The sequence below is a fragment of the Emys orbicularis genome, chromosome 21 (genome assembly GCF_028017835.1).
Source record: "Emys orbicularis isolate rEmyOrb1 chromosome 21, rEmyOrb1.hap1, whole genome shotgun sequence".
Taxonomy (NCBI): domain Eukaryota; kingdom Metazoa; phylum Chordata; order Testudines; family Emydidae; genus Emys; species Emys orbicularis.
In genome coordinates this window covers 6753631-6769061 of record NC_088703.1, presented here as the reverse complement: position 1 = coordinate 6769061, position 15431 = coordinate 6753631, and the positions used below count along the sequence as shown (strand labels likewise).

General features: G+C 48.6%; 1 protein-coding gene across 1 annotated transcript in view; it reads left to right on the top strand.

Annotated features, from left to right (window-relative positions):
- The window catches only part of PPP1R37 (protein phosphatase 1 regulatory subunit 37), a 135639-nt gene extending 127235 nt beyond the window's left edge, over nucleotides 1-8404 (top strand). Inside the window, exons 11-12 of the mRNA XM_065420680.1 lie at nucleotides 222-1194; nucleotides 8322-8404. Coding sequence (XP_065276752.1) covers nucleotides 222-1194; nucleotides 8322-8404 — 1056 coding nt within the window. The remainder of the gene's footprint in view (nucleotides 1-221; nucleotides 1195-8321) is intronic.
- The last annotated feature ends 7027 nt before the right edge of the window (nucleotides 8405-15431 follow it).

Here is a 15431-nt window from a genome sequence, read left to right as displayed (position 1 = left end):
TAGATGTTTGCTGAAGTTTACTAGTTGGTTACCCACCCAAGTGGAGTTAAAGGTTTATCGCTGTTCCCATATTCTCTGCGTAAGCAATTGGATAGCCCGTAACATTGGTGCAGAAACCAATTTCTGCGCCAAGATTGAGTCGTGCCGAGAGAGCTGTAAATATGCTATATGCTTTATCTCAGACTATCTGCAGTTTCAGCATGTTTCTCTCCCTCTTGCAGGTGAAGAGTTTTATTGAAACACAGAAAGCTCTTTTAGCTGAAATCCAAAATGGTTGCAAGCGCAACTTTATTCTGGCCAAAGAGAAAGAGGAGAAAGAACAGAAACTTCAGCAATCTGCCTCTATGCCAGAGATCACCATCACCGAGCCGATTGAGGAGGGACCTGTGGAAAACAGCCAAGGTGATGGCACAGCAGAAACACCTGAAGGAGATGAAGTGGGGGAGATGTTGGTGTCCACAGAGAACAGGCATACAGACAAGGCAATAAACAGTGACAAAGATGGGGTGACATATTCAGACTCTGACACAGATGATGAGATAGACACTGGGTTAGAGACTAAAGATCTCAGTAAATCACAGAAACAAAATGATTCTGTTCATGTAGATAATGTCCCCCAGACATTTCTTTCTCCTGAAAAGACAAGGGATGCACTTAGCTCAGAGGACAGAACTGCCCCTTCAAACATGGCTGAAGAAACAAAGTGTGAGCCCAAAGGAGGGGGAAACATAGGGACTATACCAGGGGCTCAGGCACATGCTGACTCTCAAGGAAATGAGAGGAGAATTTCTGTTTCCAGTCCTGGGCGAGGCCATAAAATCTTTGTAGTGACACGAGTGGAAAATCTACCAGAGAAAACAGCAGAAAACACTACCCGGCTGAAGGAGAATATCCGTGACCTGCAAGGCAATGCAGTGAAACAGTCTAAACTGATAGCTCAAACCCTACCTACGAAGACTGAATTTTTGGACTTGCAGGCAAATGGGACTGTTTCCACGTTGGCAGCCAACTTGGAAAATGCACCATCGGCAGGAACCCCTGGATCAGTTTCAGAAAAGATGAACTCTGGACCGTGCGAGAATACAGTCCATGAAACTCCACTTCCTAATGGGCTAAAGACAGAATTTGTTCATGCGCTACCAGATACGTCCTCAGGTTGTGATGGGAAAATGGGGAGCTGTGCTGTCGAGCATGGTAAGACTGCTTTACGTTATTCTCGAATTTATTCTCTGTTGTGCTGAACTTGGATCTTCAAAACAAAGTGATTTCTGATCCCTGTTTCCTCAGCTCATATTCTTGATAGCCAATAAAAAACATTCCAAAAGTCTGTCTCTTGGAACTAGTGCAGGATTGTTCCCTATTCTATTTTCTGCCCTGTTTTAGCGAGTCTAATTCTGAATATTCCAAGCTTCTTCCACCACTATTCTATGAACTTATTCCACAGTCTGATAGGTCTCATGGTCAAAAGGTTTTTCCCAATTCAGCCTGAATTGCGTCCTGTTACTCCTAGCTATACTTGTTTAATTTATTTTTAAGGCAACTATGATCATCTAGTCTGACCTCCTGCGTAACACAGATCAGAGATTCCTGCAGGAAATTATTTTTCCCTTCTAGATGAGTGAACGCTATCAGTCCTAATAACTTGAGGCTCTAGTTCTAGAGCATCTCTTTTACATGGATGTTGTATTTTGTGAACTAGGTCAGTGGCTTTCAACCATTAACACAGCATGATTCCATGTCTACAAGAAAAAAAGTGTTGGGACCCCCTGACATCTACCCCAAAGAGAAGAGTGAGTGTTCTCATCCCCCCTTGACCGGTTCACAATCACCTGAGAGTTGAGACCTCATTTATTTTAGGAAGATATTCAGTTTTAATTTAATTTAAAGACTTCAAATGACCACTTGCCTCAGTAAGCTCTTCCAATGGTTACTGATTGTGTCCTCTTAAACAGTTTTCATTTTGTTTTGGTTTTATGCCGTTCACATAAAGGTACTGTAGATTTACTGATCTAGACATGAAGATACGGTTTGTTACATTGACCTATTAAGGGCTCCCTAGATCAAGGTTTGCAACACGTAGTAGAAAAGCCTGTGTGGACCTTATGGTTTGGGGAGACCTCAGAGGAGAATAGTTCTTCGGACTTCTCAGTCAGACAAGGGGAAGTTAGAAGTACTTCTTCCTTTCTTCAAGCTCTCTAGAAGGGAATGCTAAGTAGTTTGGGTCCTTTCACCTTCCTCCAGACAGGGCCAATTATCCTAACAGAAAGTCCCCTACTGATTCTCCAGCTACCTTGGAGGATCACAGAATAGCAAGGCAGCTTCAGTATTTCCATGAGGGGATGACCCAACTGCTATGATTAGTGACTCTTAGTTGTTTGGCAGTGCAATAGGTTCTCTTCCTTCTGTGTCCCAGATACTACTGTCACATTGGGCTGGTCTACACTGGGGGGGGGGAATCGATCTAAGATACGCAACTTCAGCTACGTGAATAGCGTAGCTGAAGTCGAAGTATCTTAGATCGATTTACCTTGGGTCCACACGGCGCGGGATCGACGGCCGCGGCTCCCCCGTCGACTCCGCTACCGCCGCTCGCTCCGGTGGAGTTCCAGAGTCGACGGGGAGTGCGTTCAGGGATCGATATATCGCGTCTTAACGAGACGCGATATATCGATCCCCGATAAATCGATCGCTACCCGCCGATACGGCGGGTAGTCTGGACGTACCCATTGTCCAGAAACACGCTAGCAGGGAAAAAGTTTCAAACCACCACAGAAGACCTGCTATGTTTTGAGGCTGTCATTCCATTTCCTGCCTGAGAAGTATGTCCTGGGATCTACCTGGCTATGTTCCTCACTAGCGTGCTGTCAAAGGCTCTAGACTGCGCAGAGATGATAGTGCTAGTTCTTCACTGACTGTTGCAGGTGACTATGGCAGGAAAATGGCAGGGATTAGTTATAATACCATAGATGGCTGTGACCAGCACCATGCTTTCCTCAAGCTTCCTTGCAGAACGTTTAGCAAGGGGCTGTGCAATTCCTTCTTCTCTGACCATATGTCAAAGCCTATGACCCATTTCTTGACCCAATCTGCCCTGGGATCAGAAGTCAGGCTCTTTTTCTTTCTAAGGGTTGGATGATGCTTGCACAATATTAAAATAAATATAAATACACTGGTTAATACAATTATCCACATGCCTTGGAGCACATGCCATCACCCCTTGTGCATGACTTCTTAGTATTTTTATATATTATTTGTATTATGTTAACACCTAGAAGCCCTAGCCAAGGACTAGGACTCCCCATTGTGCTAGGCATGATTCAAATACAGAACAGAAGGATGCAGCAAGAGCTTACGTTCTGATAGGGGAGAAGGAGGAGGGACTTGTGGGATGCGAAGGTGAGCTGAGGGGTGAGGGAAGGTGCAGGGAGACTACTGATGAAGCTGGGAAGCTGAGTAACCCATACTGCCTCTTCAGCCACCACGGAACCTACATGACGCATATCAAAAGCTCAGGTTTTTCTTCCAGAAGAGAAGAGACAAGAGCTTTACCCGCGGGGTGACTTGGGGTCTGGGGAGGTGCGGCATTGCTGGGGGGGGGGGGGGTGTTCTGGTTGGCCCAGAGCTCCTCTGACTGCAATGGTGAGGGGGGGGGGGGGTGGCTCAGGGCTCCAGCTGGCCTGGGGCTTCTCCAGCTGCAGAGTGGGGGGGGTAGGGGGAGGGTCTGGCTGCGGGGTAGCAGGGGGTCTCGGGGCTCTGGCTGTGGGGGGGGTGCAGGCAGAAGGGATGGAGCCAGGGGCTAGCCTCCCCAAATGGGGGGCTCCACCCACCACCTATGCCAACTCCCATTGACTCCAGCGAGAGCTAGATTGAGGATTCCAGAGGATGCACAAGTCACCATAAAGAATGTAGTTCACTTGTTTCATGGGTGTGTTGGCTTTGTAGGGCTGGCACTAGAAGCCCTTAGTTTTATTCTTACTATTGTAACATTTAGAGGCCCAGTCAGGATGAGGGCCTCTTTGTGCCTCTTTCGTCACTACAGTCAGCATATCGAAGGCTTATGGAGATAGGGAGTAGATGAAACGGGTAAGAAGTTGCCTTCTGGACACTTAAAGCTGTCATCCCTAACTAAAGCTAACCTTGAGAGCTCATATCCCTTCTGCTCTCTGCTTTCATTGTTCCTGCTTCATGGAAATAGAAAATGTCTTGCCTAGACCGTCTCACAACCCAAACACTTCCCCAAGGAGGCCACCTGGCCATACAAGAAACCTGGCTTTGATTTCCAATCCTAACTTATCATTTCTTGGGCCAGCCATAGCTGGAAGTGCTCTGCATTGCCGGGGTGTAGTTACAGCTGAAGTCTTCCACTCCCTTGGCAAAACAGTGCTCAGTCCCTAGGGAGGACGTGTCCAGTGTCACTCCGTAGTGACCTTTCGGACCCATTTAAGGGACATTCAGCTTTGTAAACTAATTTCTAAAATTACCATTTCGGATAGCTCACTCTTTAAACCGTTCATAGCATTTAAAAAAAAAGATTGCTTTTATAACTAGTTTTTATGATGGCTTTTTTCCGTCTCGATGATGATTTTCTAAAAGAGATGCTCTAATTCAGACAGGAATTATTTTGGGAATTCTATAGCCCGTGTTATGCAGGAGGTCAGACTAGGTGATAGTGGGCTTTTCTGCCCTTGGAGTCTGAATCTATAAGGGTTGCTCAGCAAGGGAGAAGCTGCCTAAGTGCCCACAGAAGGGAAATAGTAACCACTCCTCTATGCATGGTGCTGTCAAATGCCCAAAGTAAACAAATGAAAAACTTTCCCCCAGTACCTGGATTTTAGGCATCATAGGCCCCGGTCCTGAAAACACACACAATCAACTCTTAGCATGTGAGCAGGCACATTAAACTCAAGGGATTGCTCACTTGCTTGAAGCTCAGCATGTATACGAGTGTTTGCAGGCGATGTGCTTGAGTGTGCAGTTTGCTGTAATCTGCAAAATGGCATGCTGTTGGGGGGGGGGGAAGGGGACAAGCTCTATTTTTTCTTTTCTAGAGCTGCTCAGACTAGTTAGAAATAGTGTTTATTCAGCTAATTTAGCCTGCTTTTCTACGTGCAAATTATCTGTGAACTGACTGATTTTTAGGAGTACATTTATTTGTGATGGCTTGACCTTTCTTCATTCTTCTGTATGAAAATATGCCCACAGGTGGTGGTTGGTCAGAAATGTAGGTTCAAATGCTTGTCATCTGTACTGGGGCCTGAAGGCAAGTGTGTGTAATTGTTCATTATGTAACCCAGGTGTGACCAGGTGCCTGGGATGGACCACATTAAGAATGCCACACTCAGGACAGACTGCAAGAAATAGGGCAAACAATCCCCAAAACTGGTGGTTTATTTATACTTAGAGTCACCAAGCCAGTAACAAAAGAGCTTCTGCAGTACCACGCTGGTTAACCAGAAGCCAAATACTGTCCCCCTTTAGACATTCCAGCCCTTGGCTCCCATCCAGATGAACAAATCTAATATAGTGAGAGGTTATTGAAAACCTAATTCACCATATGTGAGGTTCTTACTAATCCCAAAGGATCAGACACTTATCTCCAGGTCAATATATAGCTCAGACCTTACCCAAATACCTTGCTGTCAGCCAATCCTTAATAAACTAAAGTAAAGATTTATTTAAAAAAGAGTTATAAATGGTTAATGGATCATATGCATACAAATGATTGCAAAGTCCTCATATCAGATTTGTAGCAGTGATGGAATAGACTGCTGGCTCGCAAAAGTCTCTCTGGTATCTGTCAAAAGATTGGAAGGTCTTTGGTCCATAGTTCAAGATGCTCCTTTTTGTTTTAAATCCACAGTCCAGAGAATTAAAGCAGGAAAGAGGCAAAATGGAGCTGTCTTAGGTGCCTTTTATACCCTCTGCCATGTCCATGGAAATATATTGTCCCAAACAAAGCCAATAGCCTCTATGTATGGAAAGTTACTGGCCCAAGATGGAGTCAGCAGTCCTTCTTGGGTAGGCAACGGAGGAGAGTCTAGATTAACCCCCTCCCCAGCCTTAAAAAGGATTTACCTAAGGCGGGAAATCTTTTTGATACCCATCCCCCTACAGAGGAAAAGTACCAGCAGTGTCCAAGGTGGTATTTTTTTGTATCAGGTGATATTATCACCTGACCTGGTAGTGTCACAGCTACGTCCCAGGATGCCTCTCAGGAAGGAGAGAGATTAGTATCTTCACAGTCTTATTGTTTCTTCCGAATGGCCCATCAAGGCTGTGATGGTCAGTTGTCTGATGGGTGTCTCCCAAATACACACACAGTTGTAATTGTTACATGTGTAGCTTTAGATACAGAAATGATACATGCATACAAAGTGGGTAATCACATTGAGTAAATCATAACCTTTCCAATGATACCTTACATGTGCCATCTTGCATAAAGTATATCTTAGTTATGCCATATTCATATCATAAACCTATTTCTATGAAGAATATGGTTTGTAACGTCAGTTTGTTTACGGTCTCTTACTTCTTTTGAGTGTGATGTTTCACTTCCTGTTTGACAAAACCAACTGACCGCATCTGGTTTAAGATAGAAGAAACACTTAGACTCTGGATACTGTAGATGCCAAAAAGATCTAATTCCCACCATCCATATGTCCCCTTAGATATGGTCCACCTTGGCACTCCAGCACACATTCCATCTCATCTCATGTAGCAGGCCCAGTCTTGGATATTTCCATGCTAAAAATTGGGGAGGAAGACAATAATGTGGGAAAACTGAATGGAATACACCATGCCATATATATCCCAATTAATAACTGGGAACCAGATCACACTGTTTACATCTCTCCAACTACAATAATGCTCACTTCAGAATTTGGCCTGGAAGCGCTGCTGAAGCACCAGAACTTCTCAAATTTTGTAGAGAACTATCCTGACTGGAAGCTACACTGTACGAGACTCGCCAAAGCGTTAATACAGATGTTTATACAGGGGCAAAAATGTAACCAAGAATTGACTATAAATATCTCTTCCTCCTCCACGCCATCACCAGTGGAATAGAGCAACCCAAGAGGTTAAGGAAGCAACCTTGGACCTCTGATTCTGTCTCCACAAAAATCACCTTTAGAGTACATGGGTCTCTCCAAGGACTTGAGAAAATTAAAGCTGCCCCCAGTGATTTGACGTTGGAGGTGTGGAGGCGAAGGAGATGTGTTGGTCATGCCCTATTGTTTTAACTTCTGGGGTGACATTAAAACCAGAATAAACCATGATCGTAGAGACTTCACTTGACTTTAAAGTAGGTACCTGTGTCATGGGTCATATACCTAGTAAATGGAGGCTATCAACATACCAAAGGGGATAACTACACAGAGCTTTACTGTCCAGTTTTGCTATCTTGGAAAAGTACACCCCCGTTCCCCCGCTAGGCACAAAGTCTGGTGTAATGGACTGGCAGACCTGGCTGCGAAGAAAGGGATCACATACAATAGATGGGAAAATGTGAGTCTATTTGGGTCAGTTTCCTAGAGCTGGTCAAGTAAAGATCCCTGCAGGAGGCCTGGATGAAAGCAGGTGTATAGATCCACACACTTCCTCTTGATTTCTTCTTTCCATTTCTCCCTTTTCCCCTCTTGATTTTGATTTATTCAATTTTTGTTTGGTCTTTTGTTCTTGATTTTTTTTTTTTTTATGTGCCATAAAAAAAAAAGTGCTTGGAGTACTGCAGTTAATATGTGGGAATCCAAGCACTGTATAAATACTTTGGTCTTTTCTTTTTTCTGCTGTATAGTACTCTTTACTTGTGTAATAGGTTGGCATGTTGCCTAAAACTAGTTTGATTTATTATGAGAAACAAGATTGAAAATGTTTAATAAATTTTAAAAAAGACAAGACCCTTCAGGTCAGCATTCCTAGTGGTTTTAAATGGGAGGGATCTGTATTTTTATTGAATGGAGCGAGAATGGCATTACTTTGCAGTAAGTGGGCTCCACATAGGGTATTTGGGTGAAGTTGTAGGGCTTGTGTTATATAGGAGGTCTGATGAGATGATGTAATGGTTGCTTCTGTCATTAAACGCTAGGAAACTCTTAACCTTTGATTGCTTTGTCTCTTTGCACCAGTCTCTTTTTATAAATTAATACAACAGGAGGAAAACAGCATTATGTTTGAGCACTTACTCTAGTCCATCCCAGGCTTCCTAATTTACGTGCCCCACTGATCCCAAATTTGGAGAGTGACATGGTGCTTGTTTCTTAATGAAAATTAATTGGTGTTAAGGTTGCTGATTAATGAGGTTCATCCTTGTTTGATTTCAGAATTAAACTGTTCCAAGAATGAGAAGGAGCTGGAGGAATTGCTCCTAGAAGCAAGTCAAGAGACAGGGCAGGAGTCACTGTGACACTTTTTAGGTAAGGAAGCTTTGCTAGGTTTGAACGGTATTCTGGTAACAGAATCAAGACAGAAGGAGACTAGAGTTTCTGAAAACTGCTTCTGTTGCTGTGATGAAGAGAACAAAGATTTTTTTTTTTTCTCTACCATTTTGTCTACAACATTCTAGTTGCCAAAATAGCTCTGGGTGTGAGACAGGCTGGTGAATCTCAGACACAGTCAAGCATGTCTGTAATAAAAACAAATTCTAGACCTAGGTCAACCTGACTTCGCACACCCAAAATATTTTCCCTGTGCAAAAAATAGTATGTGATCATGTACCTGTATCAGAATGCATACGCATAAGGAGGTGGCAGTGTTCGTGTTGCACAGGCGTTCCTTATGGTATTTCCTAACTTCTGAGGGCCTGACTTTACAACCTGAATATCATCGTTTCAGTGCAGTTTTTTGTATATAATTTATTTATATCCGTGATTTTCAACCTTCTTTCATTTGTGAACCCCTGAAAAATTTCAAATGGAGGTGTGGACCCCTTTGGACATCTTAGATATAGTCTGCAGACCCCAGGTTGAAAACCACTGTCCTATGGCAGTGACAACCCTTTGCGGACCCCTTAGACATAGTCTGAGGACCCCCAGGGGTCCATGGACCACAGGTTGAAAACCACTGATTTATATATATTATACATAGGTTTCAAAAAGTATGTCACCATTGTCATCCACTCATAAAACTTTTGTAGGCGGAGAAGCTATACAGGTCTGTGTGATGGAGAGAGGATACGTTACCGGATAGGTGCAGGCCCAAAGAGCTCTCCAATCTGAGTCAACAGTGGTACAGCCTGAGTGGAACATCTGTTCCATCTTCATGAGGCTGTGGCCTATCCTGGTCTCGTTCACTGGCATTGTCCAGATGATATGACTTACCCTGAGCATTAGATCATCTAATCTGACCCCTGTATATCACAGGCCATTAAATTTAACCCAGATATTTAGCCCAAAGTATTTCAGTCCTCAGGAGACTAAACTGACGTGTGCCACAGGAAGAGAGCAGAAAAGATCAAGGTACCACCAATGCCCGAGGCCCCTGCAATTGCAGGGAATTGATTAGGTGAGATGTGGTCAGATGATCTCAGCAGGCAATCCACTGCAAAAAGAGTTGAAAAAAACCCAAGATCCCTGCCAATCTGACGTGGGCCACAGTCTGTTGATCAGCATGACCCTGAGCGTGTGAGCAAGGGATCCCGACCAGGAATCTAAAAGAGAATTCTCTGCACTGCCTCAGATCACTGGTTCACCCCAGCTGTTGTCCCATCTCCAGCCATGGCCAATCTCTGATGTTTCAGAGGAAGGTGGGGAAAAACCCAGCAACCCCCACTGAGAATACATCTAGCCAATTGTGCATTAGGAGAAAAAAATGGTGGAGGAATCATAGAAGTGTAGGCCTGGAAGGAACCTCCAGATGTCATCTAGTCCACCCGCCTGTGCTGAGGCAAGACCAAGTAAACCTAAGCCATCCCTGACAGATGTTTTGTCTAACCTGTTCTTAAAAGCCTTCAATAACAAGGATTCCACAACCTCCCTTGGTAACCTATTCCAAATATGAAGACTTAACATATATGAAGAACTGGGTATTCACCCACGAAAGCTTATGCTCCAATACATCTGTTAGTCTATAAGGTGCCACAGGACTCTTTGTTGCTTTTTATATATGAAGACTGTTATCAGGTCTTACCTCAGCCTTCTTTTCTCTCAACTAAGCATGCCCAGTTCTTCTTCCAGTGATGGTTCATGTCCATTCAACTTAGGTGTGTGCGCTCACCACGTGCATCAGTGCCGGAAGTTTTTCCCTCAGCAGTATCCATAGGGGACCGGCTCCGGCGCCCCCTGGAGTGGCACGCGCATGCCGCGGTATATAGGGCGCCGCCGGTTCCCCTCACCCTCAGTTCCTTCTTGCCGCCAGTGACAGTGCAGGAACTGTTGCTGCTTCAGTTAGTGCTCTAACTGCTCGTTCGTACAAACTAGTTATCTTCTGTTTTATACAGTATATAGTTTTATATTGGTGTTGATAAATCCCTTCGATATAGTTAAAGACTTTGTAGGTCCCGAACAGGACTTTGCCTCGGGACGGGGCATGCCCCAATCCCCAGGCTTTAAGCCCTGTGATCGCTGCAAGAGGCCCATGCCCTTTAGTGATCCACACAGCAGTTGTCTGCGTTGCTTGGGCGAAGGACATATTAGTGAGAAGTCCAAAATTTGCAAGTCCTTCAAGCCAAGGACTAAGAAGGAGCGCGATATTCATTTAAGAGCGCTCCTTATGGAGTCGGTCCTCACTCCGGCATCGGAGCAATGCTCCAACTCGGCGCTGATTACCGTGACCTCGGTGCACAGTGCCCCCCCCCCCCCCCCCCCCCCCCCGGTACCGTCCACTAGCCAGCACCGATTCCCATCTGTGGCTCCAACCAAGAAGCCCAAGCAGGCGGGACGAGGCTGGTCTCCAACCTCCCACAAGGGAAAGGATAGGACTGGGTGAGAGCAAGGTCTCAGGCCGGGCAACTCTTCACACACATCGGGATCTGGGCCCAAGCTCCGGGGGAGCGATGTAGCCCAACCCGCTCCCTGTTGGCTACCCCCGATAGCGGAAGAGGCCTCTGTCAGCTTTGGGTGCCGTCCATGCTGGTGGCCCTGCAGGTGGTGCAGGAGATCATGTCCCTCCTGGTGCTGCGCACACCAGCTCCTGCAGTTCCCCGGTCACGAGGTAAACCCGTGTTTGGACTGCTTCGGTCCCCACCTCAGCAGCACCGTTCCCCTTCACGGGGGATGTCCCACCAGCGCTCGCCGTCCCCTAGCCACCGCACATCTGGCAGACGCAGTGCAGCCCTATTCGGTCCCCAGACCTTGGGCACGGGCAGAGAGGCTCAAGGCGCAGCTCTCTGGCCACCAGGCACAGACCTTTGGAGGCACGCGGCCCCCCGGCAGGAGTACCGGTCCCGGCACCCAGTGTTGCTGAGACCGCGGTACCACTCCAGGGACCCATCGAGGGATCAACAGTACCATTCTTCAGACCGTCGCCGATCCCCTAGGATGGCATCACCACGTGCGGGTGCTTCCCGACACCGAGCCCGCTCCTCATCCCGGTCCCGCTCCTCATCCCAGTCCCACTCGTCAAGCGTGAGACGTAGATCGCCGGCTCCAAGCCTGGTCACCTGGGAGCGACCACTCAGGATCCAACCCGGTTTGGAGCCAGGTTCCCTGGGACAATCTCCGGTATCGGCGGTACCGGCTACGTTGTCGGCACCGAAACCAGCCCCGTGGCCTCAGGCACAGTGGCCAACACTGTGGTACCCATTGAACCCATGGGGGTTCTCACAGCCCTCCCAAGCTGCCCACTCGGTGTCCGGAGCCTTGGAGAGACCAGCTGCCTCGCTCTCCTGCCCTCCTCTGGCACACAAAGCCTCGGGCGCGAGGACACCGCAAGTCCAAGAGGGAGCAGGGGAACAAGCCACTGGGCCACCAATGGTTGGGGAGGACCCTACGGCACTTGTCGTCGCCAGACGAGACTATAATGGGGCCTCCTCCTCCTCCGGTTCCTCCGAATGACACTAATGCGCACCAGGAACTACTGAAGAGGGTCACTGCCAACCTGGGTCTTCAGGTGGAAGAGCTAGAGGAGCCCTTGGACTCTCTTTTCGATGCTCTCTGCTCCACGGCACCGGCCAGAGGGGCTCTGCCCCTTCATGATGGGGTCTCTCAGATCACTAATGCCGTGTGGCAAACTCCCTCCTCCCTGCCACCCATCTCAAAGAGGGCTGTGTAAGTACTTTGTGCCATCCAAAGGCCACGAGTACCAGTACACCCATCCTGCTCCCAAATCCCTAGTGGTAGAAGCTGTTAACCACAGGGAGCAACAGGGTCAACCCAGGGCTTACCCCTAAGAACAAAGACTCCAAGAGGCTAAACTTGTATGGGCATAAGGTTTATTCGTCCTCTAGCCTCCAGTTGAGGGTGGCAAATCATCAGGCCCTCCTGGGATGCTATGATTTTAACATGTGGCAAGCCATGGCCAAGTTAGAGGGCTCTCTTCCTGAGGCTTCTAGGAAGGAGTTCCGGGCTACTATGGAGGAGGGCACGACTGCGGCCAGGGCAATGCTCCAGGTGGCATTGGATGTGGTGGACATCGCCGCCTGAACCATGGCCTCAGCCGTCACCATGCACCGGGCATCCTGGCTGCTACTCTCTGGCTTGTCCACGGAGCAGTCGATGCAAGACCTTCCCTTCTATGGGCAAGCCCTGTTTGCGGAACAGATGGACAATAAGCTCCATGGCCTAAAGGACTCCCGCATGACCCTTAAAACGCTGGGCCCGTATGTTCCCAGCCCTGCCTGCAAGCGGTTTAAGCTGCAGCAGCCTCAGAGCCAGGGGAGCCACCCTCGCCAGGCGCCTCCCCATAAGAAATCCAGAGGCTACAAGCAGTGTCCTAGCCAACCGCCTCCGCGGGCCTCTCAGTCGAGCTCGACCCGCAATAAGCAGGTGGGCAGGCACTCGTTTTGAGGGTATGCCCGAGGGCAACATACCGGACTGTTCCCAGGATCCTCCCTCCCTTATTTTTGCCAGCTGCCTTTCTCCTTTCCTCCCTGTGTGGGCATCTATAACATCGGACCGATGGGTCCTGAGTACGGTGGCTCGGGGTTACACCCTTCAGTTGTTTTCTACCCCTTCTTCCCAGCCCCCTCCCCGTCCCTCTTCAGTGACCCGTCTCACGAGAGTCTCCTCGTACAGGAGGTAGACGGGTTACTGCAGCTAGGTACGGTGGAGATCATTCCTCCAGAGTTCAGGAACAAAGGGTTCTATTCCCGCTACTTTTTAATCCCAAAGGCCAAGGGCGGTCTATCACCTTTCCTGGACCTGCGAGACCTGAACCACTTCCTAGCAAAGCTAAAGTTCTGCATGGTCTCCCTGGCCTCCATCATCCCCTCCCTGGATCCAGGAGACTGGTATGCTGCCCTCGATCTGAAAGATGCATACTTTCACATTGCCATCTTTGAGGGACACAGACACTTCCTACAGTTTATGGTAGGTTCCAACCACTATCAATTTGCAGTCCTCCCGTTTGGCCTAGCAACAGCACCATGGGTATTTACCAAGTGCATGTGGGTGGTGGCTGCCTACCTCAGACGTCGGGGTGTCCAGATCTACCCATACCTCAACGACTGGCTAGTCAATGGCAGAGCCAGGTGCCAGGTCCAAAGGGATGTTGCGATGCTGTTAGCCACCTGCCGTCGCCTCGCTCTGTTGGTGAACGACAAAAAATCCACGTTAGTTTCGATACAGAGGATAAAGTTCATTGGAGCAGTGCTCAACTTGACCTGCGCCAGGGCGTTCCTGCCGCTGGAGAGATTCAGGGCATTGACGGACCTCATCGCAGAATTGACCGTGTTTCCCCTGACCACAGTCAGGGTTTGCCTGCGCCTGCTAGGTCGCATGGCAGCGTATACATATGTGGTGCGCCATGCCAGGCTCTGGTTGTGACCCCTGCAGCAATGGTTGGTGAGGGTCTACTCCCAGTCCGGGGACCACCTGGAGAAGGTCGTCACCATCCCCATGATGGTACTTACCTCGCTGCGATGGTGGACTGACCCCCGGAAAATCCTGGAAGGAGTTCCCTTCGTCAGCACTCCTCACTTAGACGAGTTGGTTTGGACGCCTCGGACCTTGGCTGGAGGGCACACCTCAGCACCCTCCAGACCCAAGGTATGTGGTTCCCCTAGGAATTGACGCCACACACAAACATCAAAGAGCTCAGGGCGGTGCACAGAGCATGCACAGTCTTCCTACCTCACTTGTCAGGCAGAGTGGTCAGAGTCCTCACGGACAACACAGCCTTGATGTTCTACATCAACAGGCAAGGCGGAGAACAATCTTCTGCCATCTAAAGTGTGTTACCTTCCGAGTGCCAGGAACATGCTAGCAGATCACCTAAGCAGGGACTTTTCTCTCACAGCGAGTGGGTGCTCCACCCAGATGTAGCTGGCATGATCTTCCAGAGGTGGGGAACTCCCCAAGTGGATTTGTTTGCCACCAGGCAGAACAGGAAGTGCCACAGGTTTTGCTCTGGACGGGGTCTGGGCAAGGGCTCCCTCTCTGACGCCTTCTTCCTGCCATGGGCAGGAAGCCTGATGTATGTGTTCCCTTCGATTCTGCTCATCAGCATGGTCCTAGCGAAAATCAAGAGGGACAAGGCGCAGGTTATCATGATCGCCCCGGCGTGGCCTCGCCAGCACTGGTTCGGGACACTATCAAGCTTGTCAGCAGTCCCTCCCTGGCCCCTGCCGAACTGACGGGACCTGCTGTCACAGATCACGGCCGACTCTTGTACCCCAGCCTGGCGTCCATCCACCTCACGGTGTGGATGCTGTGTGGCTGAACCCAGATGAAGGGATCCAGCAGCCGAACGGGGCATCTCCCCTTCACATTCTTTGGTGCAGTCGATCTTGGACCACCTGTTTCATTTAAGGAACCAGGGCCTGGTGCACTCCTCTATCATGATGCATCTGGCAGCCCTTTCGGCCTTTCATCTGCCAATCCAGGGGCAGATTGTGTTCTCCCATGACATGACGGTCAGGTTCCTTAGAGGCCTCGAGAGACTCTTTCCTCAAGTCCGGTCCCCAGCCCCTCAGAGGGATCTCAACTTGGTTCTGTCCAGGCTCACAGGCCCACCCTTTGAGCCTTTGGCCTCGTGCTCCCTGTCTCACCTATCATGGAAGGTAGCTTTCCTGTTGGCGGTGACGTCGGCGAGGCGAGTCTCCGAGCTGCAAGCCCTGACCTCAGAACTGCCATACACGGTCTTCTATAAGGACAAGGTCCAGCTCCAGCCCCACCCGGCCTTCCTTCCCAAGGTGGTGTCGGCTTTCCACATGAGCCAGGACATCTTCCTTCCGGTCTTCTGCCCCAAGCCCCATGAGACTAGTGAAGAGAGGCACCTTCATGCTTTGGACATAAGAAGGGCTCTGGCTTTCTACCTAGATCAAAGCCTTTCCGTAA